At 46.0% G+C, this 16,124-nt stretch overlaps 1 protein-coding gene across 1 annotated transcript in view; it reads left to right on the forward strand.

The window, feature by feature from the left end:
- Positions 1–4,519, forward strand: part of LOC138265060 (cytochrome P450 2G1-like) — an 88,771-nt gene extending 84,252 nt beyond the window's left edge. The window contains exon 5 of the mRNA XM_069212608.1: positions 4,397–4,519. Coding sequence (XP_069068709.1) covers positions 4,397–4,519 — 123 coding nt within the window. The remainder of the gene's footprint in view (positions 1–4,396) is intronic.
- The last annotated feature ends 11,605 nt before the right edge of the window (positions 4,520–16,124 follow it).

Genomic DNA, 16,124 nt, shown 5'->3' on the forward strand with positions numbered 1-16,124 from the left:
AACAATCACTACGACTCCCACAATGAACTAGCCCATCTGTATCAAAACCTGCAATGTGCACTTCACAGCACATTTCTTGCATGTCTGACTATTGCGCTAGCTGCACCAACTGGATGCTTCGACTGAGCACCACTACATGGCAATGACAGCAATGCAATTGCACAATACAATGGCAAACAAGGCCAAACACAGCCACAGTACTGACACCAAACCTAAAGGCCACTCATCCAGATAAACAACCCTGATATGGACTGATCATGTACTTGAAAATAAGAAGGAATACCCCATGCAGAAAATGCACAGTCAGGGCAAGACACCACGCATACACACATACTCTCGTCCCACTTAGACACCATGCTACAGTGTACCGCCAGCCCAACTCACATCTAGCAAGCATGATTTGCCAAAAGCGTACAGGACACACCTGTCATGTGAATTATCACAGAGGACCTGAAACCACCCACCCTGCAAAAGTTACCTAGCCTGATTGAAACCTACCTCAATGGAGCATAGTACACATGTCACAATCCACTATCAACAAACAATGTTTACAGTGCTCCATCTGTCATTCCCATTGCTGCGAATCATGTCAAGCCACTGTATGCACCACGCAAATAAATAACCAATCATACGTCAACCATTTAAGTATCTCTCACTCCATCCACATGTACCCCTGCCACTGCCACCATGGAGAGGATACCATAGACAGGCAGTCCTCCTCAGAATGAAGGCCCCAGTGAAGACAACACCTCTGGATGTCTGGACATTGACGACTTACCTGGCCCATCTGGGACACCTGGCCAATCCAGCACTCTCTGCCTCACACTGCCCACATCAAACCACCCCACCGTATGGCAAGTACACCACAGCCAACCCTTCATCCTCAAACCTGTGTCCCAAGGACAGTTCAATCAATAGTGTGCCCCACAGTACAGGGACCCTAGTCGACCCCCTCACACCCAAGACAATGAAGGTCCTGGTGACACTGGGTGTGGGCACACTGAGCCAGGGGCACAGGCACATGGGGGCAGGGAGCATGGGAGGAAACCTGTGTCAACTGACCAGCAAACCATCTCCCAAGTCCTGGGAGCATACCATCAATCCCAGGAAAGGATGGGTCAGATAATTACCATGTGGGGGGAAAATCAAAGGCTGCAGAGGTAATACCACCAGGAGGTCATGCATCAGTGGCAGGCTCACAATGCCACCATGACCTCCATTGCAGGGGTGCTCTGGGATATCAACATCACCCTGTGTGCTTCCTCCACCCACCAGCAGGCCCCTTCCTCTAGCCACATCACATCTCAGCCATACACAACTGCCGCAGCTAGTGGAATGGAGGACCTGCCAGAGAAACCCCAGGCCTCTTGCACCCCTCTCTCTGTAGCTAATGAACATCCCCGCAAACATGGACATCCATCCAGACATCCGGCTGGAGCAGATGCCAAGACCAAACCCACTGCCAGGAAGTGAAACTCTCCTGAATACTCTCCCTTGTGTGCCAATGAGACACCTTGTTGACTGTTCAATGACATTACTCCATGTTCCCATGCCCACTGGATACTGGACCTGTGCTACCTACAGCTGTGCCACATACTCTGGTGATTCCAACTACCGTGACCCCACTCATCACCTGTTTGACAATGTATGCACCATAGAAATTATGTTCACATTTCACCTGCATGCCCAATAAACACTATTGATCATAGCAACAGCATATGTGTACATACTGAAATGTTTTGTCTGCAAAATGTTATGCGGGTATGGCCCCCTAAAGCAACAGGCACTCTAATGAACACCAGAGGGAGGCATCATCTTCAGGAAAGGCAGTACAACAGATATGTCCCAGGGCTGATGTAAGGTAGTCACTATTCCAGGAACACACTACAGTATATGCAATCATCCAACCTGCAAAAGAGACCATGACAGAGCGTTACATCAGATAGAAGGCATGATACCACACAACGCACTTATGCAGTACATAGATGTCCTGCTCAGTATAGATTGCCACTGAAGCAGGGCACAATAGATAACATTTCGACATCCCCAGTTACGGGAAATATATCACAATACACTGTAGCTGTCATCTGTAATGTGGAAAGCTCTATTCTGTAAATAGTTACCAACGGCTAATGAGCAGGAATGCCTCAAGCCATAGGTAGTAGAGGAATTGATTGACACAACAGAGTCAGTCGGCATACTTACATGAGAACAGGAGGATGCAGGACACATAGCTCAACACAGATCACTCCATAGGAGATGTGAATCTAGCAACCTACTGTGAGTACACATGTAAGATAAGATACATGTAAACTCTGCACCTTACATCCAAATAGTGACCTCCCCCAACACACAACTAGAGATAGGACACATTACAACACGACTGATGATTCTAATCAGGAGGACCATTGTCACCATTCAATGTGGATATACATCACTTGCAAATACAAGGCCAGCATACCTGTATGTTACTGGAAGTACTGATTGATGAGCTCAGTCCTAGAGTTAGCAGCACCATCCTCATCTGCCTCCTCATCACCTTCCATGTCTGCATCACCAGCCACTGGTCCAGCTGCCTCCTCATCATCAGCTAGCAATGGTATCTGATGTCTCAGGGCAAGATTGTGGAGCATGCAGCAGGCAACTATGATCTTGCGTACTTTTTGGGGAGTGTAGAGGGAGGCACCTCCAGAGACGTGCAGGCACCTGAACCTGGCTTTCAGAAGGCCAAATGTCCTTTTGATGACACACCTCATCCTGCCATGGGCCTCATTGAAACAGAGTTTCAAAGGTTAGGATAGCCAGAGACACCTGTGTGCATTAAGGTGGTAATTGTTACTATACAGGTACAGCCACAGGGAAGATTGTGATGACAGGTGTCATAACAGAGACACACATCCAAATCCATACATACCAAAGAGCCAAGCCCTCTCTGGCTGAAGTCATTTCATCATCTGTGGCACATTGTTGTTCCTCAGAATGCATGACTCATGCACAGATCCTGGAAACTTGGCTGTCATCTGTGTGATGTACGGGTCTGCCAGACACACCACCTGAACATTGATTGAATGGTAATTCTTCCGGTTCCAATACACTTGTTCATTGGCACCAGGAGGAACCAAGGCTATACAGTATATGTGCCATCTATGGCCCAATCACATGAGTGATCTTTCCCATATCATAGAAGTCTGCCGTCACATAGGCCAAATCTGTGCATTGTGGGAACCTGATGTAGCTGTCCAGGTGATGCAGTAAAGCACACAGTACAACCTTTAACACAAAACTGAACATGGGCTGTATCATCCCTGCTTTCAAGCCCACTATATTGTGAAAAGACCCAGTGGCAAGAAAGTGTAGCACTTGTAATGTGGGAGGGATGGCATAGGGATTACGTATGGCAGGCAATAGATCAGGCTCCAACTGGGCACATAGATCCACAATGGTCTGACGATTCAGACGCTAGGTCTAGATGATATGCCTCTCCTTCATGGTCGCAAGGTCAACTAGGGGTCAGTACATTGATGCATTTCTGAATCTTCCCATAGCGGGGTATCTAGGATAGTGAGTATAAAATGTACTAAATGAGAAGTACTTCACATGTGTAAGCAGAACACGTCATCATCACACACACCTAACACTGTACACATGCATTGCACTGCTGACACATACCATTATGGGATTGCTGAAGCATCACTGTTACATGCATGTCACGTATTAGCTAAAGTATGATGGCACAACATAGGCCTACTCTGCTGTTTAAACATAAATGTGTATGACGCACAGAAAGCCATGATATCTGCACAGGACAGTTAAAAGTGACATACGTCTGCAGGCATATGGCGTCATGGTGGTAGGCGGTCACACCGCTGTGCAACTTCTCACTAGTTAACATTGCTGCCTATGGGGGATTGGGGCCAATGGCGATCACCACCGGCTGTGACGGTGCTGTATGCGGCAGCCATGACCACTCTTTTACGCAGCCTTGGTCACTTGACTCCTGACATTCTTGCAAGCGAGACCTCCACAACCTGAGCTTGCTGTGTACTGTCTCTGGGAGCCATCATGCCATGTCCTGCAGGTGATAGGACCCCAGTTTTCACCCCTGAAGAGCTGGTGAAGCTTGTGGACAGGGTCCTATCCCAGTTTACAGCTGTATGGGGTACCAGAGGAACAGGTGAGCCCAATGCCATAGTCAAGTGTGATGGGGTGTGTGATGTGTAAGGGGTAAGTGTTGTGGGGAGGGAGTACATGCATGCCCGGGGCATGGAGTTGAGGCTTGTGAGCTGAGAGGAAGGGCATGTGTTGGCACTTGGTGTGCCAGATGTGTATTGTCCAATGCTGTTGGAATGGGGCATGTGTACCTGACTTTTTCCTTCTGTCTGTGTCATCCATGCAGGTGAACGGCCATCAGAAGAAAGGAATCTGGCATGCCATTGATAAGCAAGAGTGGACCCTGGGGGTCCAAAACCGGCAGAGCACCCATTGCAGAGAGTGGTGGGAGGACACTGGGCCTGTATGACTGCGGAGGCCCAGCTGGGGATGTCCTCCCAACGACGGAGGGGTGCCTGTCGGACCCTGACCCATCTAATGGCCCGCATTTTGGTGGTGGCCTACCCTGAGGTAGATGGACATTTGAGGGCAGCACAGCAGCCACAAGGGTGTGAGTACTGACTGTATCCCGGCACTTGGCTGGGCTTTATAGGGATTAGGTGCCTCACTGCAGCCAAAGTGACATTGTTGCAATGACATCCTGTTTTTCCTTTATTGGAAATGTGTATTATGCACCCTGGTTGAGTATAAATAATAGATGTGTTGGCATGGTTTATTGTCAGTGGATGTACATCTCCCATTCCTAGACCTCTCCATGTCTGGAATGTGGAGATGGTCTAATGACATAGGTACATGTGTGAGACCAGCCTGCCTATGCAATGGATGAGAGGATTGGTATTACCCTAAGCTTTGAGTATGACCATCTCACTGCATTTGTGGCTCTGAGGTGTCAGTCCACTCCCATCTGTGTCACATACCTGTATATGCTACCGTGTGACTCTAGTTTTATCACAGGCACTAGAAACATCATGTACTGGTAATAGTATTGCCTGAATGTGGGGCTGCTATTACAGTTCAAATACAGATATGGCCTTCATTGGACTGCATTATTGATTTGATGGCTGTATTGCCATGTACAGGTGATCTGTTGACTGTAGTGTATGTGAAGCTAGGCAAACTGGGATACTGATGCATGTACAATTGATGTTGTCCAGTTGCAGACATCATGCATTCCTAGGTGCAATACATGTGGGTATGTCACCATTAAACAAACGGGAAGGTACTAGAGGTGGTAAGTGCCTTGTTAGATCTTGGAGATGTCGACATGGTATGTATATGGGATGTGTGTCAATGCCCTAGCAATTGATATGCTACATTCCAGAGTTACTGCCTACATCATGTCCTAATGATATGTTAAGGGCACATCTGACAGGCCAAGACTTTTCTGCTTGCCTTGGCCAAGCTGAGGTGGCAAATTAGGAGAGGTTGGCCCATTGTATGATAAATGGCATGTAGATGTGTATGTAATATCGCTTGTACTCTCCCCAGGCTGGCTCATGTAGTATTGGGATGTGTAAGTGGTATACAGGCAGTGGTGTTGGTCCAAGTGTGCCTAATGCATCCTGACATTTACTGTCTGAGATGTATGTTGTTTGGTGTCATTTCTGGAATGGTGTGTAAGGGTGGAGTTATGCTGCACAGTCTAACAGGTGTAACTGCATGTATTGTGGCATGTTATGTGGACTATGATGTAATATGTGTCCCTGAAGTACATCTGTTGTGTCACTGCACTCAGTGATTGAGTATGGATATGTTATATACAAACATATGGGCCTTTGAAGATGCACTTAGCAGTATGATCAGTTGGGATATATGTTTGGGTGTCTGCTGATCTGGCTCTATGATTGGGTCAGGCTGTTCAAATGGCTATACCACAGACTCATTTTGTACACATCAGATGTCAACTGTTTGAGTGTCTGACTTGTAATGGCCAAGTCAGTGTTGATTACTATATTGGCATCACTGTACATAGTGTTTGGTAAGGCATGTAATGTGACATGCAGGTGCTGTGTCGTCTGTGAGTGGAGCTGGCTTCATTGGAATGGATATGTTACAGGGGGCATGGTCTGATCATGTGTTGTAACTGTAGTGGCCAGAATTGTTTTTTCAATTAGCTGGACATACAGTGGGCGAGAGGGGCATGGAGAGGTATGATGTGTATTCAGGCACACAATTGATACTGCATCCAGGGCATGATGTGCCAGCAGAAATGGCTTTGGTATTCATCATGTGGATGACTCCAGTTGTGCTGTCCAACTTAGATATTGATGTAGGTGTGAGGGTTGGCATACAGGTGTGGGTAATAGTGACTTGTTGTGACATGATGTAAGTTATGTGTATTGGCATCTGTAATGGGGTAGCCAGGATAAGTATTGTCACAGATATTCTTGATAACCAGTGTACAAGAGAGCTGTCTGTTAACCCATTTCCCGCTATCTCTCTCTCCGGCTCCCTCTCTCTCTATTTGTGTGCATGTGCATCATCAGATGAAAGAGAAGGCAAAGGCGAGTGTGGAAGTAGCATCCCACGGGACCCAGGAAGCTGCAACCAGAGAGAGCAAGGGACCCAGTGGGACAGAGGGCGAGGGGTGGCTAATAGGTGAGTCCTGGTTCCCACCCAGTAGATGTTGGTGCACGGGTATGGTTTGGGCCATATAGAATAGTGTGTGGCTAAATGTTTTCCCTCAATATTTGCAGGTGACTCTGGTTACCCAAACCTATCATGGCTGCTGACCCCTGTGAGGAATGCCAGGACAAGGGCAGAAGAACACATGGGCGAACCAGAAGGATCATTGAAGGGGCCCTTTGGCCTCCTGAAGGCCAGGTTCTGGTGCCTCCATCTAACAGGTGGTCCCTGTGCTACTCACCCAAAAAGGTCTGCAAGATAGTAGTGGCATGCTGCATGTTACACAACCTGGCCCTCAGACGTCATGTCCCTTTTCTGCAGGAGGAGGAGACTGGAGATGCCCCTGTGGCAGCAGTAGACCCTGTGGACAGTGAGGATGAGGCGGCAGAGGATGAGGACAACAGAACATCAGTTATACAACAGTACTTCCAATCACACACAGGTAGGACAGTGTAACTTTACATTTTAATGACTTTGGTTGTGATCTGTATGGAAATGGCATGCTGATATTCCCCACTTCTATGCCCACTTACTGTTCCCTCTGGCAATTCATTTTGCAGATGTTGGTGATGTGACAAATACTCCTGGTGTGGTCACTACAGCCAGCTACAGGTCATTAATCTATGCTCATCGTATGTACAGTAAAATAGCACTATTTGTACCTGTTTTAATGAATACATATTTGATATACATGACATAATCCTAATAGATTTCTTTCAAAGGGTGTTTATTGAAGTGCTAACATATAGGGGGAAAGTGAAATGGGATGGGGTGATGATGGAGGAAAGTCCATGGTATTCTTCCAGTCCATTTGTAACACAGGTGCATTGTCCAAGGGACATAGGGAGGGGAGCAATGGCAGTTTAAGGTGGACAGGGTGATTGAGTGGGACACAAGGGTGACAATCAAGAGAGTCTCATTTCCTGGTGGGGGTCTTGGCAAGTGTCTCTGGCTTCTGTCTGGATTGCAGAGAACGTTGCGGGTGGTTCACCTTCTGCAGGGGAAGGGGTGCTGGTGGTCTGTGAGTCCTGTGGCAAGGCTCCTGGCCACTAGCGGCATTGGAAGTGGAAGGCTGTTCAGATGTCTGGCTAGTGGCCAGGGCCCACTGGTGTGAGACTGCCTCCCTCATAATTTTGGCCATGTCTGCCAGCACCCCTGCTATGGAGATCAGGGTGTTGTTGATGGCCTGCAAGTCCTCCCTTATCCCCTGGTAGTGTCCCTCCTGCAGCCGCCTGTTCTCCTGCACGTTGTCCAGGATCTAGTCCATCGTGTCCTGGGAATGTTGATAGGCTCCCAGGATCTCGGAGAGTACCTCCTGGAGAGTCGGTTCCCTGGGCCTGTTCTCCCCCGGCGCACAGCAGTCCTCCCAGTTTCCCTGTTGTCCTGTGCCTCTGTCCCCTGAACCGTGTGCCCACTGCCACTGACTCCAGGTCCCTGATTGTCTTGTGTGCGAAGTGTGGCCTGGGGTCCCTGTAGAGGTAGATACACTGCTGATTGACGTGTCCTGGGGACAGAGGTGTGGGTACGCTGGGTGGGTGCTCTGGTGGTGTTTTCAGATGGGGAAGGCTTGGTGGGGGTGTGTGTCTGGGCTTGGGTAACCGGCTGTCCAGTGGTCCCTGATGGGCCAGGTAGATCATCCAGATCCTGAAGACCAGAGTTAATGTCATCACTGTTGTCCTCTTAAGTTGGGGGACTGGATAGTGCTGGCACCTCCTCTCCGCTGACATTGGCTGGGGTACCTGTGGGGATGTAAATGATGTGTTATGGTTAATGTGTCTGACATATTGTACATCCGTGGCTTCCCCTTTATGGTTGAATTTGCTCTGCCAGCTTTCACTTGTGTATGTTAGTGTATGGTAGTATTGTTAGTTCTCTATGGTGTGCATGCTTTAGTGATGAATGTCCATGCAGGGCTGTGAGGGGTGTCCACGCATTGGTACAGCATGCAGGGCTTGGCACTGGGATAAGTGAGATGTGATGGTGGAGTGTGTGGGATGTAGTGGAGTGATGGGAGAGAGGGTAAGGGTATGAGATGGCATGCAGGTAGGGGGGATAATAGAGTTGACTTACCAGAGTCCAGTCCTTCCCCGACTCCGGCCAGTCCCCCAGGATGCAGTATTGCCAAGACTTGCTCCTCCCATGCTGTGAGTTGTGGGGGAGGAGGTGGGGGTCCACCGCCAGTCCTCTGGATAGCGAGCTGGTGTCTTGCTGCTATGGAACGTACCTTCCCCAGTAGGTCGTTCCACCTCTTCCTGATGTCATCCCTAGTTATGGGGTTCTGTCCCACGGTGTTGACCCTGTCCACGATTCTCCGCCATAGCTCCATCTTCCTGGCTATTGATATCTGCTGCACCTGTGCTCCAAATGGCTGTGTCTCTACCCTGACAATTTCCTCCACCATGACCCATGGGTGTTATGTGAGGTGTGTTGGTGAGGGTGTTTTGGGTAATGTGTTGGGGTGTGTGATGTGGAGTGCGTGAGTGCTGTATAAGCGTGAGTAGTGTGTGGCTCTAGTTGTGTCAGTGGTCTTGGTGTCTCTGGTGTCAATGCTTTGTAGTTGTAAAGGATTTTGGGTAATGTGGGTGTGTGTTTTATAGTGGTGGGGGTGTGGTGTGTGTATGGGTGATAGGTGTGTGTTGTTTGAATTGTCCAATGTGGTGTTGTTTTGTTTGTGGGTGTCCATTGTGAACGCGGCAGTATGTACCGCCAATGGTTTACCGCCGTTGAATGTCCGTCGTGGTGATTCGTGGTTCATAATGTGATGGGCGTTGTTCTGTTGGCGTAACGGTGTGAGTTTTGGGACCGCCATTTTATCACTGACCTTTGGTCTGGCGGATTTGTGTCTGTGGCTGAATTCTGTCGGATTGGTGTGTGGGTGTCATAATATGGTGAATGGATATCCGCCAGCGTGGCGGTAAGTTGGCGGCCGTCAGTGTGGCGGTAAGTGGGATTTACTGCCAATGTCATAATGAGGGCCTTAAGTTCTAAATGTTCAAAATCATGAGGGGTTTGTGCGAGCCAAACACCAAATAAAGCCCCCTCAGAGTCCAGGCAGGGGCTTGTGCATCCGGCTCTCGAAAACGTATTGCAAGAGCCATCACTTTAAAAAAAAAAAATTCCAATCAGCTTTATTCACCACTCTATTATAGATTAGCATTACAAAATAAATTAATTTACTTTTTTTTTAAAACCTAGAAATTCACTGAAAGAACAAAGGATAATGTAACATGATCGTTAGGTGTAAAAAAAAAAAAAAACTTAGAAATCCACAGAAAAAAATCAAAAGCTATAGTAATGTTATATTTAGGTGAATTTCACACTGACGTTAACATTTTGAACTGAAAAAATACAGAAAGGCAGCAGTTGTATTTAGCAGCACTAACTATAATGTGCGTACCCCCAATCCACTGCTTATGACCCCAAATTTGACATCACCCATGACATATTCTATGACTTCACTTATGACATCATTGATGACATGACCGACAAACTCAATCCAATGAATGTGCTAGTTTGTGTAGGGGCGAGTAACTACCACCATAACTCTACGTAATTTTGTACATAGCGGTGTAGGGGTGTAGAACATATTATAAATGTTTGCCTTCAATGATAGTTCTATGTACAAGTGACAGTTGACTTCTACTCATTATACTCCACACAACATTTTAGTTCCTCAGACAAAAGTTTTCATCAGAAGAAAGATTCTATGTAGTAATTACTAACTTTTGTTAAGCAGTCCTGAGTTAAGAGCCAGGATCGTGTCAGCATGAAATTTGTACCTGTGCTTCATAAGATGATCTAGTATAAAGGGTGCAGGTAGTAAGATCCTTAGCACCTTCAGATCTTGGTTATTTTTAGGAAATTGTGTCTTCGTTGACAACTGTTGTATAGAATGTACAGAGTTGTTAGCACTGTTTTTCCAATACTCTGTGGTGTATTTCCCATGAGACTTTCACTGTTTGGAAACAGTGTGGTGTAGAATGAACTCTCTCCATAGAGTAAACATTGTTTACAGTTCTCTACTAATAGCAACTTCATTTCATAATGTAGGCTTGGTGTGTGTCAGGAGTTTGATACAGATAATAGCTGTGTTCAGGGCAGGGCAGGGCAGTGGCACACGTTATAGTTAGTGATGTTAACTGTAACTGTTGATTTTCTGTGTTTTTTTAGTCCAAAACGTTAACGTTGTCAATGAGAACTTCAACTAACTTTTCAACTTTTCAATGAATATATACATATATGTATATATATATATACACACACACACACACACACACACACACACACATATCATCCATCTACAAAGCCATAAAAAATATCAACAGTTCATTATAAAATATATTAATTAATTTGGTCAATAAATAAAATATTAACAATTTAAAACCTCCAATAAATCATATGCACATTAACATAAATTTAAAAACAAAAACAAATAATATGAAATATAAAAAACAATGCCATACAATGTATTTAGACAATATTTTAAAAAATATTGGTGTTTAAGAATATTAAATATACTATTCCTGTAGGAAAGTGCCCTCTTTCTTGGTCTGGTTACCCCTATTTTCTGCCTGATGTCAGTGTCTTTGACTGTGTTCACTGGAATCCTGCTAATCAGGACCCCAGTGATTATGCTCTATCCCAAAACTGTATTTCATCCCACAATTGGCACACTGGTGCCCAACTATAAGTTCCTAGTAGATGGTACCTAGGTACCCAGGGCATTGGGGTTCCAGGGAATCCCTATGGGCTGCAGCATATATGTTGCCAACCATAGGCAGCACAATCAAAGGGTCCTGCAGGACTGCCACTGCAGCCTGCGTAAAAAGGTACAAGACCTTTCACTGCCATTTTCACTGCACCAGGTCACTTACATTTCACCCCTATAGCAGGCAGGGTACAAAGTACCTGTGTGTGAGGACACCCCTGCTCTAGCAGAAGTGCCCCCATGAACTCCAGGTTCATTTTCCCGGACTCCGAGAGTGCAAACATAGGCATGTTGGTATCAAACATGTTGTAATCATACCCCAATGCTTTTGCAAGCATCGATTGTATGATTCCATGCACTCTGGAGGCTCCTTAGAGGACCCCCCAGTATTGCCATTCCAGCTTTCTGAGGTTTTCCAGGCAGCCCCAGCTGCTGCCACCTCACAGAAAGGTTTCTGCCCCCCTTCTGCTTGAAAAGCGCAAGCCCAGGAAGACAGAACAAAGGATTTACTTTGGGAGAGGGGTGTTACAACCTCTCTCTTTGGAAATATGTGTTACAGGCTTGGGAGGGGTAGCCTCCCCAAGCCACTGGTAATGCTTTGAAGGGCACATTTGGTGCCCGTCTTGCATAAACCAGTCTACACTAGTTCAGGGACCCCCAGTCCCTGCTCTGGCACAAAACTGGACAAAGGAAAGGGGAATGACCACTCCCCTGTCCTTTACCCCCCCCCCCCGGGTGGTGCTCAGAGCTCCTCTAGAGGGTCTCTGGGTTCTGCCATCTTGTTTCCAAGGTTGGCAGGGAACTCTGGGAGTGTCTGAGTGGCCAGGCCAGGCAGGTGACATCAGAACCCCATCCTGATGGTTGGTTACCTGGTTAGGTGACCAGTCCCCCTTTCAGGACTATTTAGGGTCTCTCTTGGGTGGTTCCTCTGATTCCGATTGCAAGACTTCAACAGGAATCCTCTGCAATCTCCACTTTGACTTCTGACTGAAGAAACTGCATCTGGAATTTATAGTGATTTACTCCTGCTTTCCTGGTCGCTGGGGTGGGCTGTGGTACTTACCTTTGGGCTTTCCTAGCACTCCCACCTCCCCTTTATGCACTCCACTTACCTAGGTGGGGGACTGATTCTCGCATTCCATTTCTTTAGTATTTGTTTTTTGCTCCCCCTAGAGCTATTTCTCTCTATTGGGATTATCTCTGTTTTCACTGTTTTCTAACTGTTTTTATGCCTATTTCTACATACTAGTGTATATATTGTGTATATATCTTAACTCCAAAGGGAGCAGAGACTCTTTAGTTTTTTTGGTATTTATGTCACCAAGATAAAGTCCAATTATTTTTGTAACACTGAGTGTTTTCTTTGATGTGTGTAAGTACTAAGGCCCATATTTATACTCAGTTTGCGCTGAATTAGCGTAATTGTTTTACGCTAATTCAGCGCAAACCTAACTCCATATTTATACTTTGCCGCTAGACACATCTAGCACCAAAGTAATGGAGCTTACTTTGTTTGCTGGAGGGGAAAACCTACCTTGCATCAATGAGATGCAAGGTAGGCGTTCCCATCAAGAAAAGGACGATATGGCCTTTGCGCCATATTTATCCCCCGTGCTATAATCGAGCACAAGGGGTGGGGGCCTTAAGTAATGGCGCAAAGCTTGCTTAGAGCCATTATTTAATGTCTGGGTCTGGGCAGGCGTAAGGGGACCTGTAAGCAGATTTCCATGGTCAGAGACCAATGAAATTGCCCACAGGAGCCCTTCCCTGGCCCCAGGGACACCCCCCCCACACCAGGAGGACACCTAAAGATGGGGGACCCATCCCAGGTAAGTCCGGGTGAGTATATTTGTTTTATTCCCAACAACACCTGGGGGCCATGACTTGGGGCCTCCTGCACGGCGCTGGCCCCAATGGCCATGGTTAGGGGACATTCGTCCCCTGGGCATGGCCATTGGGGTGGTGAGCATGGCTCCTGTTTTTACTAAGAAAAGAGCCATGTCCATGGTGGTTGTGCGCCAGAAAATGTCGCTACACTGCTTAGAGGCAATTATTTTGCCTCTAAACAGTGTAACACCATATTTTGGCACACAAGCCCCGGTTCCCCCTTACTCCTCCCCGGCTCTGTTAGCGCACTTTCCAAGGATGCTAGCAGGGCCCTAGCACCAGCTAGCACCATTCCATAAATATGGCGCCCAGCCGGCGTCTAGGAATGGTGCTAGCCGGCACTATACTTTTTGACTCAAACCTGGGTTAGCGCAGGTTTGCGCCAAAAAGTATAAATATGGGCCTACGTGTGCCTACAGTGGTATTACAGGTGCTTTGCATGTCTTCTAGATAAGCCTTGGCTGCTCATCCACAGCTACCTCTAGAGAGCCTAGCTTCTAGACACTGACTATACTACACTAATAAGGGATACCTGGACCTAGTATAAGGTGTAAGTACCATAGGTACCCACCAGGCCAGCCTCCTATAATGCCCACTCCATTTTCTGCAATAGTAGAGAAAGGGTTGGACTTCAGAGCGGTTGAGTTATTATTCCGACTCTAGTCATCGCAAACGTAGGGGAAGCACTGGACTATGGAAGGGTTAGATTTACTATTCCTGCCCCAGTGAGTGCAACAGTATAGAAAGTGTAGGACTATGAAGGGGTTAGATTTGTTATTCCTACTCCAGTCTAAGCAACACTATGGAAAGGGTCAGTTCTCAAAGGGGTTAGATTTACTAATCCCACTCCAGTCTCTGCAACAGTAGGGAAAGTGTTGGACTTCGGAGGGGTAAAATCAGCGTTTCCCACTCTAGTCTAAACAACAGCAGGGAAAGTGTTTGACATAAAAAGCAAAATATACATCAATACAAATCATATGAAATTATTAAAGACTTTTGAACAGTTATTACAAAACATTATTAAATTAGAGTTAAAAAAACATTTATTTATTAAAAAAGAACATTATATTAAATATTATCGACTTCACTAACTATAGTTAATTCCTCAATAAAACTTAATTTAAGGTAATCAATACAAATAAACTTAATTAACAAATATTATCTCACAAATAAATTCCAATAAATAAAGATTATTTAAAAAAAAACCTGATCTGTGCTCTCCTCAAGAGTGCTACATTAGTTTCCACATACTTCTGGAAGATGCAGCTGTCCGAGCACCAGTGTTGGTAGCTTCTCTAGGCTGTTTCACTAGCTCCCTTTCTTCTTAAGTAAACCCTTCATATGTCATATCTTTCTATGTAGAAGTTTAAATATGTAGACATAACCTTTCTTTATCACTTGGCAGTAAATGCTCCGTCAATGGAGCCACAAATCCTTTGTAGGCATAAAACTGGGGGAAGCCTGTATAACCCTCTACAACCTAATCTAGAAAGGTGTTCATATGGGCTCTCTGACAGCAAGGATTAAGCTGTAGGTACTTCGGGCCTGATTTAAATTTGGTGGATGGGTTACTCTGTCACAAATGTGATGCATATCTCGTCACCATACCACAAGTGCATTATATCCACTGGCTCTGGAAATACAGAGGACGGGATATCCGTCATGTCTGCATTGGAGTTAGCTGCCACAGAACTCTAAATAAGGCCCTTAGTCTACAGTAATACAGACAATTATTACTGAGCATACAACTTATTTTGCCTATGTGACTGAATCCTTCAAATCAAAACACAGTCTACTCTATAAAAAACAAATTGATATTTGTTTCAGAGGTGTCACTGAACCTTAGCTCTTCAAGACAAAGCCTAATACTTCAAACATTTATCATGTATTTTGCACTCTGCATAAGATACGTATATTAAGAACATCATTCTTCAAATTGTCCTTTGTTAGCATTGGGTTTCAATCATTATGGTGTCCAGCCATGTCATGTGATCATGGTACACTTTTTGGCAAGCCCAACAATCAGTCACCCGCCTGTGTTACAGCAATTAGTTCTTCAAGAACTCCATAGCCACCCTTATCCACTTCCAAATTTACAATTCTATGGGGCACTCTTAAATATGCATGGTTGACGTGTTTAGGTTAATTGATTTCCAGCCTCTTCAGGACTCGATAGGTAGTGTTTAATCACTTGGCTATAAATAAAACTATCTCAATATACCTTAATGTTGATGAGGCTACAGTGACACATAGTTCAACATACTTAATGTGCTGGGTGGGACATTATCTCTGTACATTAAAGTGTGACTTTGCGCAACATCAGGCAGTCTTTACCTTCAGATAATCACCAAAAACACACACTGGGGAGCAGCCTAACGGGTCTCCTCCCGCTGACTCACCAGATTAGGGCAACTTCAGGGCCCAATATTGGCCAGTTCTCAAGTTATAATCTGAAAAAAGCCCAGCTCAGCTCTTCTGTGATCTCATTCTTCACTGCCACACAGCCAAATGGCTGTGTTATGGCTGACCTCCTGGTGGCCTGCCTTTGCCTCCCTGACCCAGGTCTATGACACACCCTGTCAATATTCTCTGCCATGCTCCTTGAAACTCCTGTCTGTCTGTCTTCCACTCCTGGAAGGTGAAGAAATGCTTGGCAGCCCCTTCACCATGCTCAATCTAAGGGCCTGATGTAGAACTCGCCAGACAGGTTACTCCATCACAACGGTGACGGATATCTCATCAGCTGCAACCTAAATCCCATTGAATATAGTGGGATTTAGATTTTGGCGTATGG

The sequence above is a fragment of the Pleurodeles waltl genome, chromosome 11 (assembly GCF_031143425.1).
Source record: "Pleurodeles waltl isolate 20211129_DDA chromosome 11, aPleWal1.hap1.20221129, whole genome shotgun sequence".
Classification (NCBI taxonomy): Eukaryota; Metazoa; Chordata; class Amphibia; order Caudata; family Salamandridae; genus Pleurodeles; species Pleurodeles waltl.